General features: G+C 46.7%; 1 protein-coding gene across 1 annotated transcript in view; it reads left to right on the top strand.

Moving 5' to 3' along the window:
- Positions 1 to 19,386, top strand: part of LOC115459045 (integrin alpha-11-like) — a gene marked incomplete at its 5' end in the record, with an annotated part of 127,725 nt that overhangs the window by 24,192 nt on the left and 84,147 nt on the right. Inside the window, 3 exons of the mRNA XM_030188910.1 lie at positions 5,217 to 5,420; positions 10,070 to 10,200; positions 18,859 to 19,025. Of these exons, the coding sequence (XP_030044770.1) occupies positions 5,217 to 5,420; positions 10,070 to 10,200; positions 18,859 to 19,025 (502 nt within the window). The remainder of the gene's footprint in view (positions 1 to 5,216; positions 5,421 to 10,069; positions 10,201 to 18,858; positions 19,026 to 19,386) is intronic.

Here is a 19,386-nt window from a genome sequence, read left to right as displayed (position 1 = left end):
CGCGAGAGAAAAGGAGCAAAGCCTGGAGTTAGCAGTGGAGGAGAAGGGGGACGACAAGAGATTTGTCCAGTGAGCGGAGTTCACGGGGAGGAATGTAGGGAGAGATGAGAGTGGAGAGGTAATGGGGGGCTGCAGAGTGGATGCACTTAAAGGTCAGTACGAGAAGTTTAAACTGTATGCGGAAGCGGACAGGGAGCCAGTGAAGTGACTTGAGGAGCGGGCTAGTGTGGGTATAACGATTCTGGCGGAAAATAAGTCGTGCCGCAGAATTTTGGACAGATTGGAAATACTAGGACTAGGGGGCATGCGATGAAGCTACAATGTAGTAAATTTAAAACGAATTGGAGAAAATTTTTCTTCACTCAACGTGTAATTAAACTCTGGAATTCGTTGCCGGAGAACGTGGTAAAGGCAGTTAGCTTAGCGGAGTTTTAAAAAGGTTTGGACGGCTTCCCAAAGAAAAAGTCCATAGACCATTATTAAATGGACTTGGGGAAAATCCACTATTTCTGGGATAAGCAAGTATAAAATGTTTTGTACTTTTTTGGGATCTTGCCAGATTTAAAGTTTAATCCACAAATTAACCTTTTCCGTAGAAGGGAAGGTGGTAGAACTAGAGGACATGAATTGAGGTTGAAGGGGGGCAGACTCAGGAATAATGTCAGGAGGAGGTGGTGGAGATGAAAACAGTAATGGAGTTCAAACGTGTGTGGGATAAACACAAAGGAATCCTGTTTAGAAGGAATGGATCTACAGAATCTTAGTGGAAATTGGGTGGTGACGCTGGTAATTGGAAACAAAACGGGAGCTGGGCAGACTTCTACGGTCAACGCCCTGATTGTGACTGAATAGATATGGAGGGGCTGGAGTGTAAATTTTAAGGGCTTCAATGTTAGTTTCAGAACTTTTAGTACAAGAACAGTGCTGGTCAGACGTCTACAGTCTGTGCCCTGAGAATGACAAGGACAAATCAAACTCAGGTATCACATTATACCATGTAAAATGAGTTTATCTTTTTGGGCAGACTGGATGGACCGTAAGGTCTTTATCTGCCGTCATTTACTATGTTACTATGTTACTCTTTGGGGTTCTACATGGAATGTTGCTACTAATTGGGATTCCGGAATCTTGTAACTCTTTAGGATTCCAGAATCTTCAGAACTTTTAGTACAAGAACAGTGCTGGTCAGACGTCTACGGTCTGTGCCCTGAGAATGACAAGGACAAATCAAACGGGTATAAAGTATCACATACAATGTAAAATGAGTTTATCTTGTTGGGCAAACTGGATGGACCGTTCAGGGCTTTATCTGCCGTCATTTACTGTGTTACTATGTTACTCTTTGGGGTTCTACATGGAATGTTGCTACTAATTGGGATGCTGGAATCTTGTAACTCTTGAGGATTCCAGAATCTTCAGAACTTTTAGTACAAGAACAGTGCTGGACGGACTTCCATGATTTATGCTCCGATTGTGACTGAATAGATAGGGATGGGCTGGAGTGTAAATTTTAAGGGACTTTGATGTTAGCTTCAGAACTTAGTACAAGAACAATGCTGGTCAGACGTCTACAGTCTGTGCCCTGAGAATGGCAAGGACAAATCAAACTCAGGTATAAATATCACATACCATGTAAAAAGAGCTTATCTTGTTGGGCAGACTGGATGGACCGTAAGGTCTTTATCTGTCGTCATTTACTATGTTACATCCCTCAGTACCGGCGCTGGACTGCTGGTGGTTGTTTGCAGTGGTTCTGCTGAGTAAGTCACTAGCTAATAGCTCAGGGTCCAGCTTTTAAACAATACTGAGGTTTTAAAGTTTATAATTTGTCAACAGGCTTTGAGGTCACTTGGGTGCACACAACAGGGGCTCTTTGAAGATTGCAATCAGAGGCTTGCGGTCAGCTTCTGCTGTAATTATGTCTCGGTCACAGAGGTAATGATGAAAGCGCTGACAGACATACAAAATGCTGAGACATTCTTTTTCAATTTGTACATAATTTTACTCATAATATGTCCATAATTTTGCTTGGCTGGGATAAGCCTCCTGGATGCAAAAGCCACTGGCTGACACTCTTTCATTAAGCAGCCAAGTCCATTTTTGCTGGAGTCATTCATATCACAAAAGGCTTGTTGACATCATAGTTCCTCAACACAGGAGCAGCAGCGACCAAACGATTTATTTCCTGCACTGCCTGCCTGGTGATGTTTGGAATTCAGTGCCACGCTGCATCTTTATCCAGAAATCCTCTCAACAGCTCCTGTATCTCAGACAGACATGCAATGAATTTCACTAACGTCCAAAAAGTGGCATGTCTGCATTTGGACGTCTTTCTCACAAAAAATGTCCATATCAGCGTTTTCAAAACCTATTTTTAGACGTTTTTCTCTGAAGTCCTTCAGAAGTGCATCCAAATCTCAAGGGGAAGTGCCAGGGGCATGTTCAGGGTGGAACTTGGCCATTCCTAAGACTTAGACATTTTTCAGCCATAATGGAAGAAAACAAAAACGTCCAGGACTAAAACTTAGACGTTTTGAGCTAGACCTGTTTTAGTACAAATAAAGCACAAAAAGGTGCCCTAAATAATCAGATGTCCACTGGAGGGAATCAGGAATGACCTCCCCTTATTCCCCCAGTGGTCACTAATCCCTTCCCACCCCCTAAAAATGTGATGAAAAACATCACTTGCCAGCCTCTGTGTCACCCTCAGATGTTATACTCAGGTCCATTAGAACTGCATGCAGGTCCCTGGAGTAGTCTAGTGGTGGGTGCAGTACACTGCAGACAGGTGGACCCAGGCTCCTACCTCCCCTTACCTGTTACAGTTGTGGAGGAAACTGTGAGCCCTCCAAAACTCACCAGAAACCCACTGTAGCCGCATATAGGTGCCCCCTTCAACTGTAGTGGTGTACGGTTGGGGGTAATGGGTTTTGGGTGGGTTTTGAGGGGCTTAGCAGACAAGGTAAGGGAGCAATGGTGAGATGTGTACCTGGGAGCATTTTACGAAGTCCACTGCAGTGCCCCCTAGGGTGCCCTATTGCTTTCCTGGGATGTCACTTTTCCATTATTGTACCTGATGCCAAGCTGTCTATCTTTTATTACATTGCAACTGAAGCTTTTACCTCCTCAGTGCATGCAAATGGTTTCATCCCTGTGTGGATTCTCTGGTGGCATGCGAGGCTTTCTTTCCAACCAAAGCTTTTACCACACACAGAACATGTAAATGGTTTCACTCTATTGTGGATTTTCGTGTGTATTGTGAGGTCTGCCTTCTGCCTAAAGCCTTTACCACACTCAGGGCAGGTATATTGTTTCACTGCAACATGGATTCTCTGGTGGACTGTGAGGCTGTCCTCAATGACGCTTTTACCACACTGTTTTAACTTCTGAATGGATTCTGTGGTTCATTGTTAGACCAGTCCATACAACTCATGATATTATAGATCTGTCCTTCCACTTCCCTTATCTCCTCCCAGTCTGGCAGTATTTGTTTCGGGTATAGTCTCATCATAGGAGCCAACTTTTCAAAATTATTGGGGGTGCTAAGCCCAATGAACATAACCCCTCCCTGGACACATACAAGGAATTTTCTCAATATTAGGGGTGCTCAAGCACCCACAGCACCCACAGAGTCGGCTCCAATGAGTCTCATTGTGCTAAAGTCAACATGTTTGAAGTCTAGTACTTTGAGCTTGGTGTATGTAGACACGGATTTTAGCTTTTCAATCAAACCATAGTGGATGATGATCACTGCTGCCCTGGTAGATCCCTATCCAGACCTTGGACACACTGTCTCCACTTGTGAGCACTAGATCCAGTGTCGCCCCTTCCTCTTGGGTTCCATCACCATTTGCCTGAGTAGAGATCCTTGAAAGGCATCCATGTTCTCTCAACTTTTTTCCATTGTGCAGATGGGGTGATCCAGTCCACATTTTTTATTTATTTATTACATTTGTATCCCACATTTTCCCACCTATTTGCAGGCTCAATGTGGCTTACAGAGTTTGATTATGACATAACCATTCCATGATATCAGATACAATTGGTGATGTACAAAGATAGAGTAAGGGAAGGTGTTAGGCAGGATAGAAGGTGGACTTTAATGATTGGGTGGATCGGTGAGGTAGTTGTGTAAGGTTATGGGTTCTCTTTGTAGGCCTTGTTGAAGAGATGTGTCTTCAAAGATTTGCAGAAGTTGGTTGTTTCATCAATCGCTTTCAGGGCTGTAGGTAATACATTCACTGCGTGCTCATGTTGAAATCTCCAAACAACAGCCCCCCCCCCCCCCTTCACTCCCACATCTTTTAGATATCTATAACCAGATCTCGTATGTACTGTGTAGCTTTGTGCCTGGTCTCCTCCTCTACTTTGTGCAGATGAACGAGTTACTGAGATGGTTTCTTTGACTAGTTTCTCCACTGTAATCTTGCTTATACTGGTGGTGACATCCCTGGCTCATACATTTAGACTTGCCACTCCTGGTAAAGGAGATGGAACGATCCTCCTATGAGGAAAGGCTAAACAGGTTAGAGTCTTCAAGGCTGAGAGGGGATATGAGAGAGATCTATAATATCATGAGTTATATGGAACATGTAAATAAGGAACCATTATTAAGCCTGACAAATAATACTAAGCCTAGGGGATGCTTGATGAAACCAGTAAGCGGCACATATCAAATGAATCAGAGAAAGTACTTTTTCATTCAATGCATAATTGAGATGTGAAATTTATTGCTGGAGGAAGTGCTCAGGATTTCAGGAGAGATTAGATACCATCCTAGAGGAAAAGTTAATAAACAATTATAAGCCGGGTAGACTTGGGAAGGTCACAGCATGTCTTTGGGAGTAACTGAAAGGAATGGATCTACTTTTTTGGGAACCTACTGGGTACTTGTGACCTGGACTGGCCATTATCAGAGACACAATGCTGGGCTTGATGGGCCTTTAGTTGACCAAGTATGGTACTTCCCATGTGTGTATATTCTTTCTGAGTTTTTCTGGGATAGACTTAGTGATTTGCTAGTCAATTAGACATCTTTCAATCAGTTTTTGTGGTTAAGAGAAGATAGGATGAAATGTACCACATTCTGCCCCTCTCTTTCGGGTATTGTAGATTTTGAGGAGGGTGAAGCTGGGGTTAGCACTGACACATGTAGCTCGGGTCAAGCTTGCAGGATTTTGCTATGATTACAATCCACTCATGTTTCTGTCTGACAGGCTGGGTTTGTGTCTGATGGGTCCCTGAAGGACATGGAGAGCTCCCAGAATTCTCGCTTTGGTTCTTCTATTGCCGCTGTTCCAGATCTCAATCAGGACTCATACAATGATGTCGTCGTTGGTGCCCCACTAGAAGAGGACCACAAAGGAGCAATCTACATCTTCCATGGCTTCAAAAGGAACATCTTGAAGAAGTGTAGGCAGGTGAGTGCTGGCACTCTTTGTATGACTGGTCTCCTTAAATACTATGCACCAATACAGCAGGAGGTACAGGCAGGTCTCCTTTAATATTGCACATCTTTGTAGAAATGGGCAGATCTCCTTTAATGATGTCCATCCTGGACCAACCAGATACTCATTGGTAGTGTTGTCAGTTGCAATGCAGAGAACTTGGGTTCAATTCCTTACTCGGTCTTCTACTCCCCTGGTCAGCCAGTGCTGGAGGTGCTGCAGATGGGGGTGGGGGGGTGAGGGTGAGGAGATGGGGTTAAGAGTATTGTAAAGCAAGTGGTAAGAGCAGTTAATGTAGCTGGGAGTGGTAGCATGGAATGTTGCTAAAATTTGGGTTTCTGCCAGGTACTTGTGACCTGGATTGGAAATGGGATACTGGGTTAGATGGACCATTGCTCTGACCCAGTATGGCTGTTCATATGTTCTTATTTCTAACCATTATTAAGGTAGACCTGAGGAAAGCCATTCTCTTCACACACAGAAATAGTCCTGACTCCAAACATTTGTCTCAAATGAGAAAATACGCTTACTGACAAGAAGAATTAGTAATAACCTTAGAAACAATTTGCAGAGTCACCAAAAAACAAACAATTGCTTAGCCATAAGGTAGAGAACACATACAAAGTCAGATGACCATGCAAAGTCAGCTTCTTGAACCTCTGAATGCCCCCAGTCCTTCTCTTCCACATCCAAAGAAATAGATCACAGCAAATACCCTGTTGATGAACAATGCAGCAAGAACAAATCTCCGTCCTAGGCACCACTCAACTGAATTCATTCTGGACTTACTCCAGCTGGTGGTAGGAAAGCAAACCACGTGGAGAGTCTTTCCTCCCTGGTGCATTGGAGACTGCAGCCCCCTGTGACATCCCACCTCTCCCCTACTCACAGCACTCCTCAAAGCTCCTTGAGTCCCCTTTATACTTTGGGGATAGGCACCACCCTCAATGGACATTACATCACCCTATAGGAACCCTCCCAGTTCGGGAGTGTTCTCACTTTCCAACACATAGCCAGAAAACATTCCTTGGTAGAGCCCTGGGAGTCTGTATACTAACGTCTCAAACATCTGACACTCCCTAATCTACATCTATCGTATTTGTACCTCATTATGCCCCTAATCTTTGAATGCTATCCTTTGCATAGCTTCTGTCATATCTATATCTACCTCATCCTCTGCCTTGCGTACGGCATTGTTTCAGGATCCTTCTCAACACAACATGGAATCAGAGAAAATGACGACAGATAAAAGACCACGGAGCTCGTTTTCAAAGCACTTAGACTTACAAAGTTCCATAGGAACCCTTTGTAAATCTAAGTTCTTTGAAAATAACACTTCTATATGGCCTATCCAGTCTGTCCATCCATGCCATCTACTATCCCCTCCTCTTCCTTAGAGATTCTATGTACTTGTCCCAAGCTTTCTTGAATTCAGATACAGTTTTTGTCTCCACTGTGAGGAAGTTCCACAGATTCACCACTTGTTCCACGAAGCAGTATTTCCTCAGGTTACTCTGAGTCTGTCATCTTCCACCGTCATTCTGTGCCCCCTCATTTCAGAACTTCATTTAATTGAGAGACTCGCTTCCTGTGCATTTATGCCAAAGAGATATTTAAACATCTATATCATATCTCTCCTCCCCTACCTTTCTTCCACAGTATACATATTGAGATCTTTAAGTCTATCTCCATATGCTTTATTATGAAGACCACTGACTATTTTAGTAGCCACCCTCAGGACCAACTCCATCCTGTTTATATCTTTTTGAAGTTGAGGTCTCCAGAATTGTATACAGTAATGTAAACATAGAAAGATGAAGGCAGATAAAGACCACCTGGCCTATCCAGTCTGCCCAACCAAGCCAACTATTCTCCCTTTCGCTCCCTTAGATATCCAGTGTACTTGTCCCAAGTTTTCTTGAATTCAGATACAGATTTTGTCTCCACCACCTCCACCAGGAAACCGTTCCATTAATTCACCACCCTCTTCATGAAGAAGTATTTCCTCAGGTTACACCTGAGTCTATCTCCTTTCACCTTCATCCAATGCCCCTCATTCCAGAGCTTCCTTTCAATTTAAAGAGACTCATCTCATGTGCATTTATGCCACATAAGTATTTAAATGTCTCTATCTCCTCTCTCCCTCCTTTCTTCCAAAGTATACATATTGAGATCTTTAAGTCTGTCCACATGCGTTATGACGAAGACCACCAACCATTTTAGTAGCCGCCCTCTGGACCAACTCCATCCTGTTATATCTCTTTGAAGGTGGGTCTCCAGAATTGTACAGAATATTCTAATCACCAGAGTCATACACAGGGCATCATCGCCTCCTTTTTCCTACTGGTCATTCCTTTCTCTATGCACCCAAGAATCCTTCTACGCGCCATCACCTTTTCTACCTGTTTGGCCACCTTAAGATCGTCACATGCAATCATACCCAAGTCCTGCTCCTCTTTCGTGTACAAAATTCCTCACTAATTCCAGATCATTCTTCAAGTTTCACTAGGTCTTTCCTCATGTTATCCACACCATCCACAAAGAGACAAACCTTACCAGACAGCCCTTCAGCAATATCGCTTACAAAAAAACTGGCCCAAGAACCGAACCTTGCAACACACCACTGGTAACATCCTTGTCCTCAGAGTGATCTTCATTTACCACTACCCTTTGTCACCTTCCGCTCAACCAGTTCGTAACCCAGTCAGTCACTTTAGGGCCCATACCAAGGGCACTCAGTATATTTATTAGTTGTCTACGCGGAACCATGTCAAAGGCTTTGCTAAAATCTAAATACACCACATCTAGCGCTGTCCCTCAATCCAGCCAGGGCCATGCCAACATGGTAAGCGAGGTAAGCACAGCAGGAGGGCGCTATCCTCTGGGGGGCGCCCTGCCGTGCCATGCTTACCTCGCCCTCTCCCATGTCCCAACTACCCGCCCTCTTCTCCCCCCCCCAACAAGATCCCTTTTCATTTTACCTCCATCCGGCAGCGAAGGCGCAGCGTCAGTGAAGGAGGTGGCGCTCCCCACGTCTCTACTAGTCTTCCCTTCGCTCAGTGTTCCACCTTCTTCTCACGTCAAGGAAATGACATCAGAAGAAGGCGGGACATTGAGCGAAGGGAAGACTAGTAGAGATGGCGGGAGCGCTGCCTCCTTCACTGACGCGGCGCCTTCGCTGCCGGACGGAGGTAAATTTAAAAGGGATCTTGGGGGGGGAGAAGAGGGCAGGCAGTTGGAACATGGGAGCGGGAGGGCAGGGGAGAGAGGAGCGTGGATGGGAGGGCAGCGATCACCTTCACGGGGGGAGGAGGGGGCGCGCGTGCCAACTGTTCGTCTGCGGGGGGCACCAACTGTTCATCTGCGGGGGGGGCGCCAACTGATCCTCTGCAGGGGGGCGCCACAGACCCTTGGCATGGCCCTGAATCTAGCTCTCCAATCACCCAATTAAATTAATCGGATTTATCTGACAAGACCTGTCTCTAGTGAAGCCATGTTGCCTCAGGACCTGTAAGTCCATTGGATTCCAAAAACTTTACTATTCTGTTTTAAAAGCAATTCCATTAATTTACTCACCAGAGTCTTATACAGGGGCATCATCACCTCCTTTTTCCTACTGGCCATTCCTCTCCCTATGCACCCAAGCATCCTTCTAGCTTTCGCTCTTCTTTCATGCACAAAAGTACTTCACCGCTTATGCTATGCTGCTCCCTCAGGCTTCTGTAGCCCAAATGCACAACCTTGCATTTTTCAGCATTAAATCTTAGCTGCCAAATTCTGGACCATTTTTCAAGTTTCACTAGATCCCTACTCGCGTTATTCGCACCATCAGAGTTACCAAGGATGGGGTTTATCTTGAGTGTGCTCAGATCTTCAGGAGCAGGGAGTCTTGAGCACAGGGTACGCTCAGTTCACCAGGAATGGAGCTGAAAATGTATGTGGTAGCAGGTGGGGCTTGACCTCTGTTACTCTTCTTATTGTGCAAAGTTCTTCATTCAGATGACCCTGGAGCATGCATCTCCGACATGCTAGTTGTCGTCATCTAGCCATAATTAACTTGAGCACTGTGGCTGCAGCAGGTAATCAAAATATCAAGGGAAGATGAACATATCTATGTTGAATGTGCCTCTTTATGACTGGAGGGAAAACTAGTGAAGATCCACCAGCAGTGGTACTAGTGAAAACCAGGAACCAAACTGCAGCCACCCCAAGCTGCATGATGGGGACCATCTAATCCATGCAAGAACCCTCCTGTAGCTCTGGTGGAGGAAAAGAGAAGGGAGAAAATGGGTGATATAGAGAAAGGGATATGAAATGAGCCTCCTCTTTGTAAGAGTGGGACAGATGTAGGATAAGCCCGCTGATTGGGAAGGCTGAAGGGAAGAGTGAGAGGTTAGACCATCCTTTTGGGGGATAAAGGTGAAGGGTCTAAGATGAGCCCAGGGAAAGGTGTAAGATCAACCCTCTGCTCACTGCAGGGGACAGAGAAGATCCTTTAAGCTGCTCTTTACCCTCCCACAGTGAACTCATTCAGTAGAAATGGAATTTGGGGGTGAGCGATCAGGGGTGGGTGAGGATGGGGGGCAGTCATTGGAGATGGTTTCTGCTTTGTGTTTCCCCAGAGAATAGCAGCTTCGGACCTGGCTCCAGGCCTGCAATACTTTGGCTGCAGCATCCATGGGGAGCTGGATATGAATGAGGACGGGCTGGTGGACCTGGCTGTGGGGTCTCTGGGCAATGCTGTGCTCTTGTGGTATGTCGTTTATCTGTATGTGCTCGTCAGGTTTTGTCATAGAGCTCCATGAGGTTATCGTACCTCGACAATACATCAGTTATTACCAGTAGACAAAGCAGGGCAGTGCGGAATTAGCCTAGTGGCCAGACTAGCAGGCTGAGAACCAGAGAAGCTGGGTTCGAATCCCACCGACACTCCCTGTGATATTAGACTAATTACTTAACTTTCCATCAACATAGGTACAAATGAGAGGGACGAGAGAGTTATAGATTATGAATACAGGTCATAGATGATAAATGTGTTGCTGGATGCAATAATTTCCATTACAGTAATCAAGATGGGTCCAAACTGTAAGGACAGGATGTGGTCAGATGAAAAGAGGCCAGATTATGTAAGGGTTGATTATAGATTATTTTGACCCACCCAGTCTGACTGGTTAAAATCAAACTAAGTATAATCTTTCAACTCAGGAGCTTAACCGAGATTGGATAGCAGAGCCGGTAGTGGGAGGCGGGGCTGGAGGTTGGGAGGCGGGGATAGTGCGGGGCAGATTTATACGGTCTGTGCCAGAGCCAATGGTGGGAGGCGGGACTGGAGGTTGGGAGGCAGGGATAGCGCTGGGCAGACTTATATGTTCTGTGCCAGAGCGGTGGTGGGAGGCAGGATAGCGCTGGGCAGACTTATACAGTCTGTGCCAGAGCCGGTGGTGGGAGGCGGGGATAGTGCTGGGCAGACTTATACGGTCTGTGCCAGAGCCAATGGTGGGAGGCGGGACTGGAGGTTGGGAGGCAGGGATAGCGCTGGGCAGACTTATATGTTCTGTGCCAGAGCCGGTGGTGGGAGGCAGGGATAGCGCTGGGCAGACTTATACAGTCTGTGCCAGAGCCGGTGGTGGGAGGCGGGGATAGTGCTGGGCAGACTTATACGGTCTGTGCCCTGAAGAGCACAGGTACAAATCAAAGTAGGGTATACACAAAAGTAGCACACATGAGTTGTCTTGTTGGGCAGACTGGATGGACCGTGCAGGTCTTTTTCTGCCGTCATCTACTATGTTACTATGTAACTGTTCAAGCTTAACCTTCTGAAGATATCTCTCCTTATGTTTAAATATATTTTTTATTAGACAAAATTGTCAATCCTAGAACAGCATTCAAAAATGATAACATGTAAAACGTTATGCCAAATTATAAAACTAGAGTGTACCATATGGCATGAGCCAGGCCACGTGATACATGATATCACAGATCACGACTTTTTCTGATTTCTTAATAACAAGCAGTTGTGTTTTTCCCTGTTTAGCTCTCTACCATCAGAGTATATGACCCTATCCAGCTCATTTTCGAAGGAGATTGCCGGCCATCTTCCGACACAAATCGGGAGATGGCCGGCGATCTCCTGAAGTTGGCCAAATCGGTATAATCGAAAGCCGATTTTGGCCGGCTTCAACTGCTTTCCGTCGCGGAGGCGGCCAAACTTCAAGGGGGCGTGTTGGTAGCGTAGAGAAGGCGGGATGGGGGCAGGACGAGGGCGTGCTTTCAGATGGCTGGCTTCGCCCAATAATGGAAAAAAGAAGGGCGCCCCTGGCGAGAATTTGGTCCGCTTATTTGGTCCCTTTTTTTTCAGGTCCAAGTCCCAAAAAAGTGCCCGAACTGACCAGATGACTACCGTAGGGAATCGGGGATCACCTCCCCTGACTCCCCCAGTGCTCACTAACCCCCTGCCACCCTGAAAAAACAACTTTAAAAACTTTCTTTGCCAGCCTCTATGCCAGCCTCAAATGTCATACTCAGGTCCATCGCAGCAGTATACAGGTCCCTGGAGCAGTTTTAGTGGGTGCAGTGCACTTCAGGCAGGCGGACCCAGGCCCATCCCCTCCCCCTACCTGTTACACTTGGGTTGGTAAATGTTAAGCCCTCCAAAACCCCCCAAAACCCACTGTACCCCTTAGGGCTATGGTAGTGGTGTATAGTTGTGGGTAGTGGGTTTTTTTTTGGGGGGGGGAGGGGTTGGGGGGCTCAGCACTCAAGGTAAGGGAGCTATTTTAATTTTTTTGTTTGCTTTTTAGAAGTGCCCCCTTGGGTGCCCGGTTGGTGTCCTGGCATGTGAGGGGGACCAGTGCACTACAAATCCTGGCCCCTCCCACGACCAAATGCCTTGGATTTGGCTGGGTTTGAGATCACCGGCTTCGGTTTACATTATGGGCAAAAACCGAGGCCGGCCATCTCAAACCCGGCCATCTCTGATACTTGGGTGGCCCCAACCGTATTATTGAAAAAAAAGATGGCTGGCCATCTTTTTCGAAAATACGGTTGGCTCCGCCCCTTCGAGGCGCCGTCCTCGGAGATGGCCGGCGCCGTTCGAAAATGCCTCTCCATGAGTTCCCAAATCCAGACACTCTCCCCCCTCATCTGCACTCCACACCCTCGTGCTTTTGCCTACAGAAGGTCTGCTCCAAGCACCCCATTACCCTACAGAGAAGTATTTTCTCACATTTTTTTCTGACATCATATCAAGACGTCTTCCTGAATTTCTTGTTCCATAGTATATTGTATCTGTCCAAACTTTACTGAAGCCTGTTAAGTATTCAAATGTTTCTATCACATCCCTCCTATCTTGCCACGAGTGCATTTGAAGTATCTGAAACGCTTCTGTGGTTGTGTTGCAGGCTCTGCACCATTTTAATTGCCCTTCTCTGAACCTCTTCCATACGCTCTTGATCCTCCGCCCTCCCCTGCCACCAGCGGCACCTCTCCACCACCGCCGATCAGGAAGGCGACGGTGCATCAGGCCACTCGACACCTGGCTGGTGCTTTGACTTGCTTGACAGTACAGAGTCCATCATAGTTCAAAGTTCCACTTCAGCCCCGGGCAGTAAGGGGAAGAGGGTGCAGTCTGGGGTACCCCAATATCTTCATCCTTCTTCCAAGCACTGGGAGGAGAGAAAACTGGGGGTTTAGCTGGTGAGGCATGAAAAGGGTTTGGAGGATGAGAAGAGGCGAGGGAGAACTGGAGGTGGACAGGAGAATTGGTTGGGGGAAGATGAGCTGGGGATCAGTTAAATGAGGCTGAGGGATGAGCGGTGAATCAGCTAAGGGGATTGGTGACAGGGAGAAGAATGAGTAGTATGTAAGGGAAAAGAAAGTAGGGAGTGCAAGAGAGAGGTGCAGGATTTTGGAGGTACTAAGAAAGGAGATCAGAAAAAGGAAGGGGGTGTAAGAAGCAGTGCCAGTCAGTGGCGTTCCGACGCTGGCTGACACCCAGGGCAGATCGCCGATGCACCCCCCCCCCCCCCTGGGTGCAGCGCGACCCCCCCCCCCCCCCGGCGAAATGACACCCCCCCGGTTGCACGCCGCTGGGGGGTGCCGCAGCGCGCGCCTGTCGCCTCCGAGTTCGCATGTGTTCACTGCTCCCTCTGCCCCGGAACAGGAAGTAACCTGTTCCGGGGCAGAGGGAGCAGTGAACACATGCGAACTCGGAGACAGGGCGACAGGCGCGCGCCACGGCATTCCCCCCAGCGGTGTGCACCCGGGGCAGACCGCCCCCACCGCCCCCCCCCCCTTGGTACGCCACTGGTGCCAGTGTTAGAGGAGGAATACCTGCTTTGCTCCCAGCTTGCATTCTCCCCTACCCTCAGATCCCAGTACCTCTGCCTCAACCCTCCCAATTCCTCTCGCCCTCTATACCAGATCCACTGCCCTCCCTTTCCCCCACCATTCCCAGTTCTGTCTCCTTCCTTCCTTTCCTATCCCAGGTCATCTCTGTTCCTCCTGTCCCCTATTTCTGGCCCTCTTACCTTCTCCTTTACTCCCTCATCCCCTCTTGTCTCTTTCCTTCTCTTTTTCCATCCCCAGTACAGTGCTCTCTCCTCCACCCTTTCCCCATTCCCAGTGTGGTGCTGTCTCCCATGTTCTCCCCATTCCCAGTGTGGTGCTGTCTCCCCCACATTGTGTCCATTCCCATTGCAGGGTGCTCTCTCCCTCACCCTCTCCCCCACCAACATGACATCCATGCTATGGTGCTCTCTCTCCCATCCTATCCCCTTGTCGTAAGTGAGGAAAGGCTAGAGCGGTTAGGGCTCTTCAGCTTGGAGAAAAGGTGGCTGAGGGGAGATATGATAGAGTTATATAAAATAATGAGTGGAGTTGAACGGGTAGATGTGAAGCGGTCTGTTCATGCTTTCCAAAAATACTAGGACTAGGGGGCATGCGATGAAGCTACAATGTAGTAAATTTAAACGAATCAGAGAAAATGTTTCTTCATTCAATGTGTAATTAAACTCTGGAATTTGTTGCCAGAGAATGTGGTAAAGGTGGTTAGCTTAGCGGAGTTTAAAAAAGATTTGGACGGCTTCCTAAAGGAAAAGTCCATAGACCGTTATTAAATGGACTTGGGGAAACCCACTATTTCTGGGATAAGCAGTATACAATGTTTTCTACTTTTTGGGGATGTTGCGGGTATTTGTGACCTGGATTGGCCACTGTTGGAAACAGGATGCTGGCTTGATGGAACTTGGGTCTTTCCCAGTATGGCAATACTTATGTGCTTATGAAATTATAGCATCCAATTTAATAGACCTATATCTTCCACGTGTGGGGACTTAGATCAAACTACATAATAACAATTATCCCAAACACTTTCATTTCAAATGTCCATATAGCAATACTAACTCCTAGTACCCCAGTGCTTCACATCAGACATTTATTCAAAACGGGGATCTTCAGATTTTCAACTCTCCACCATTCGGGACTTTTGTCACCGTGACTTGGCGTTGCTTACATCCTCATTGATCAGCCCGTGCAGAATTTTTTACTTTTTTCTTTCATTTTGCTGTGAGAGGAAAAATGCTGCTGAACTACAGTTACAAAGCTAAGTTTTGAATTGAATTATAGTTCACGTTTATAAAGAAGCATTTGATATAGACTCATTCAGAAGCATATAAAAAGTAAAATGAAAGAAAAAAGTAAAAAATTCTGCACGGGCTGATCAATGAGGATGTAAGCAACGCCAAGTCACGGTGACAAAAGTCCCGAATGGTGGAGAGTTGAAAATCTGAAGATCCCCGTTTTGAATAAATATCTGATGTGAAGCACTGGGGTACTAGGAGTTAGTATTGCTATATGGACATTTGAAATGAAAGTGTTTGGGATAATTGTTATTATGAAATTATAGCTGCATATTTTCGCTGGTACGCCACCTTTCCTTTGAGCAAATTAGAGAGGCTCCTAGCAGGCCACCTCTTACAGAACTGCATCTTTTATTTGTACCTGTGCATGAATAAAATTTATGTTACTTTACTTTACTGAATTTATACCCCACATACGTCCGAGTCGGGGACTCAGTTCTATCTGGCTTACATTAAGTCCTGTCGGAATTACAATGGAGTCAATCAGATTTACTGCTAGGAGTCAGATGTACAAATAGAGTCAGATATACAATTCAAGTGTACCAGTTTCAGGTCAGGGGTGCATGAGAGAGTGAAGAGATATAGATGAGAGGTAGCGTAGTATCGTGGTCTGGGAATATTTGTTGTGCTGTCAAAAGAAGCTTAGATGGGAAGGCGGTAGAACTAGAGGACATGAAATGAGATTTAAGGGGGGCAGACTCAAGAAAAATGTCAGGAAGTATTTTTTCACAGAGAGAGTGGTGGATACTTGGAACGCCCTCCCGCGGAAGGTGGTAGAGATCAAAACAGTAACAGAATTCAAAAATGCTTGGGATAAACATAAAGGAATCCTGCTCAGAAGGAATGGATCCTCAGAAACTTAGCGGAGATTGAGTGGCAGGGCTGGTGGTGGGAGGCGGGGCTAGTGGTTGGGAGGCGGGGTTACTGCTGGGCAGACTTCTACAGTCTGTGCCCTGAAAATGGCAGATGCAAATCAAGGTCAGGTATACATATAAAGTAGAACAAACAGAAAAGTGGGCACAAAACCAGGAGTCCCAGAGACTGGATCACAGTAAAGCTAAAACCAAATTTTATTAATTAGTATATTTGACTCGACACAACCGTTGTGTTTCGGCCAAAAGGCCTGCATCAGGAGTCTAAATACTAAGGTAGTCAGCTAATGATGATCCAGAATAAGAAATACTGGAGAATAGTCTATAAATGGTCTTAAAAAAGACCTTTGTATCGAATCGTGGAACGGATCACTTGCGTGAAGGGTTCAGTCTCTGGGACTCCTGGTTTTGTGCCCACTTTTCTGTTTTTTTTACAAAGTATCCGTGGGTCTTCTTTGAGTTCTCCATGCTTTGTGGATTCTCTATACACATAAAGTAGCACATATGAGTTTCCCAGCATCCATCTCTGGGAAATTACAGGAGGTCAGGGGTCAGATTACACAGCGCAATTCTGTATCTCCAGTCTTTGCAGCCCCTCATTGGTGAAGGGGAGGGGTTGGATGGAGCAGGAAGAAGAAGACAACATCTTCTAAAGATGAAGCGGCAGCTGATACGCTGATGACGTCCCTGCCGTTCACCATTCTGTGCTCTCATTTCAGCAACTTTTTCTAACACCGTTATATACCTTGTTCCCCTTTTTAAGCAATTTGGGGGGGTGATACGGGAATAAAAGCAGGTGCTGAGAGAACACAGTCCCTCCTTCTCTGTGAAAATTCTTCCCGCGGTGGGTGGCTTTTGGATGGGGCTGGATTTATTAATTTATTTGAACTGTATTGTGTCTAATTTCGCACTGATCGAAAAGGTGGAATGGAAAAACTGGCAATGAAATTAAAGTAAAATGTATTTTATAAACTAGACACGTAGCACCAGCTCCTGTCAGCCCACCCACACTCCTGCCTCGGAGCAGCTGTATCTTGTGTGAGAGCAGCTTTGTACAGGGATGTCAGCTCCATGTGCCTCACCTGCCTGGGCCCCTCTTATAAACTTAGGGGCTGACATTCAAAATGATTTAATTGGCCAGAAATGGCTCCTGGCCGGTTAAATCACCTGTGTGGGGCACACATTCAGTGGCAGTTAACCAGTTACTGCTAAACAGCAGAGGTTTGGACAAGTTCCTGGAGGAAAAGTCCATAGTCTGCTATTGAGACAGACATGGGGAAGCCACTGCTTGTCCTGGGATTTGTAGCATGGAATGTTGCCACAATTTGGGTTTCTGCCAGGTACTTGTGACCTGGATTGGCCACTGGGCTAGATGGACCATTGGTCTGACTCAGCAGGGCCGCCGAGAGACAGAGCCGCTGCAGCCGCCGCCACCCCCCCCCCCCCCCTCCCCAGGCACAGCTGCCACCGCTGCCCTTTGCTTGCTTGCTCAGGCCGTCACTGTCCCATACCTTCCTATGTCAGTGCGTCTGCTTCTCCCCAGCCTCCAAGGGGGGGGGCTGGCACCGGGGTCTGTCTCTCTTCTCCTGTGTGCCGAGACCGGCTATTACATTAACACAATCACCCATGTCCCGACAGGAGTAGGAGAGAGACAGACCCCCCTTGGAGGCCGGGCCTGGGGAATTTGGCCCCCCTCGCAGCGGCCCTGTGACCCAGTATGGCTATTCTTATGTTCTTAACTATTTTGTGGCTGGTTTGGGGGCAGAGTCGGCATTTATTTTATTAATTTATTATCTCATTTATACCCCACATTTTCCCAACAGCGTCAGGCTGGTTAAGGTCTGATATTCAGCATTTAATTGTCTACATTAAGCGGCCTTATCGAACCACATAATTTATAAAACTCAGTCCTATATTTATCTGGTTTCACTTAGGCAGTTATGAGCTGAATATCACACTTAAGCACATAAGAGAGAGCTGGACACATAAACCCAGATATTACGTGCCAGGACATGAATAATGTTGCCAGCAGCTGATATCTACCCCTCGGTCTCCACATCTATTACTTTGACAAACATACAAATTTTGTCCTGTCAATAACGTTTCCTCAATCTGAATCTGCAGGGGAAGATGGGGCGAGAGAGAAAGCACTGAAGGCCTCTCCCACAACCCTTGCTGCTTTTTCCCAGGTCATGGTTATCACCAGCTGGGGGTGGAGGGCGGCAGAATAGAGGACGGGAAGTGGGGAGGGTCACGCTGCAGCCAGTTGCAGGGGGTGGGAGGCACTGGGTGGTCAATCCTCCTCCCCCGGGAAGGATAGTACATAAGTATTGCCATACTGGGAAAGACCAAAGGTCCATCGAGCCCAGCATCCTGTTTCCAACAGTGGCCAATCCAGGTCACAAATACCCAGCAAGATCCCCAAAATGTACAATACATTTTATGCTGCTTATCCCAGAAATAGTGGATTTTCCCCAAGTCCATTTAATAACGGTCTATGGACTTTTCCTTTAGGAAGCCATCCAAACCTTTTTTAAACTCCGCTAAGCTAACCGCCTTTACCACATTCTCTGGCAACGAATTCCAGAGTTTAATTACACATTCAGTGAAGAAACATTTTCTCTGATTCGTTGTAGCTTCATCGCATGCCCCCTAGTCCTAGTATTTTTGGAAAGCGTGAACAGACGCTTCACATCTACCCTTTCAACTCCACTCATTATTTTATAGCCCAGCATCTGAGTCCTAGATATTAAGCACTGATGGAGCACACGGTTAGATTTTATGTTCATCTATTGGGCTCATAGTTCAATCACTGGCCTCCGACTAGTAATCTTCAGGTCATCCGTGGCACCTGAATTAAGCTGGCAGTATAACGTACGATAGACTTTCTCTGCCCTACAGGACCCGCAGCGTGGTACAGATCAATGCCAGCATTAAATTCGAGCCCCTGAAAATCAACATCTTTACCAAGGACTGTAGAAGAAACGGGAAGGAGGCCACGTGCATGACAGCTTTCCTCTGCTTTACCCCCATCTTCCGCTCCCCCCTCTTCCAGGACCAGCACGTCGGTAAGTGATGGAACTTCTACCTCCTATCGCAGGTCAGTGTTCACAGGTTGACTCCCCTGCAATCCAAGGCATTCCTCTAGGAGGCGCACCCTTTCCCCTGCACTGAGAGGCAATGACTCGGGGGCGTTCAGGCCAAGGGAGGGTCAGTAACAGACATTTCCAGCACAATGAGAGTCTGCATGAGAAGCAGTGCCAAGCCGCAAGCGAGGAAAGAGCAGAACTGCCCATCTAGAAAGCACGCAGCATCCCAGGTGAATTGCAGAAAATCATCCCCATTCTGTTATACAGTTACCCCGGAATTGTCCCCATTCTCGTACAGAATTGTAGCATAACCCGGCACTGGTTCTAAATTTTGGACATA

This window comes from Microcaecilia unicolor, unplaced genomic scaffold, assembly GCF_901765095.1.
Source record: "Microcaecilia unicolor unplaced genomic scaffold, aMicUni1.1, whole genome shotgun sequence".
Lineage (NCBI taxonomy): Eukaryota > Metazoa > Chordata > Amphibia > Gymnophiona > Siphonopidae > Microcaecilia > Microcaecilia unicolor.
The sequence above is the reverse complement of the archived record's forward strand: the minus strand, read 5'-3'. Positions and strand labels throughout refer to the sequence as shown.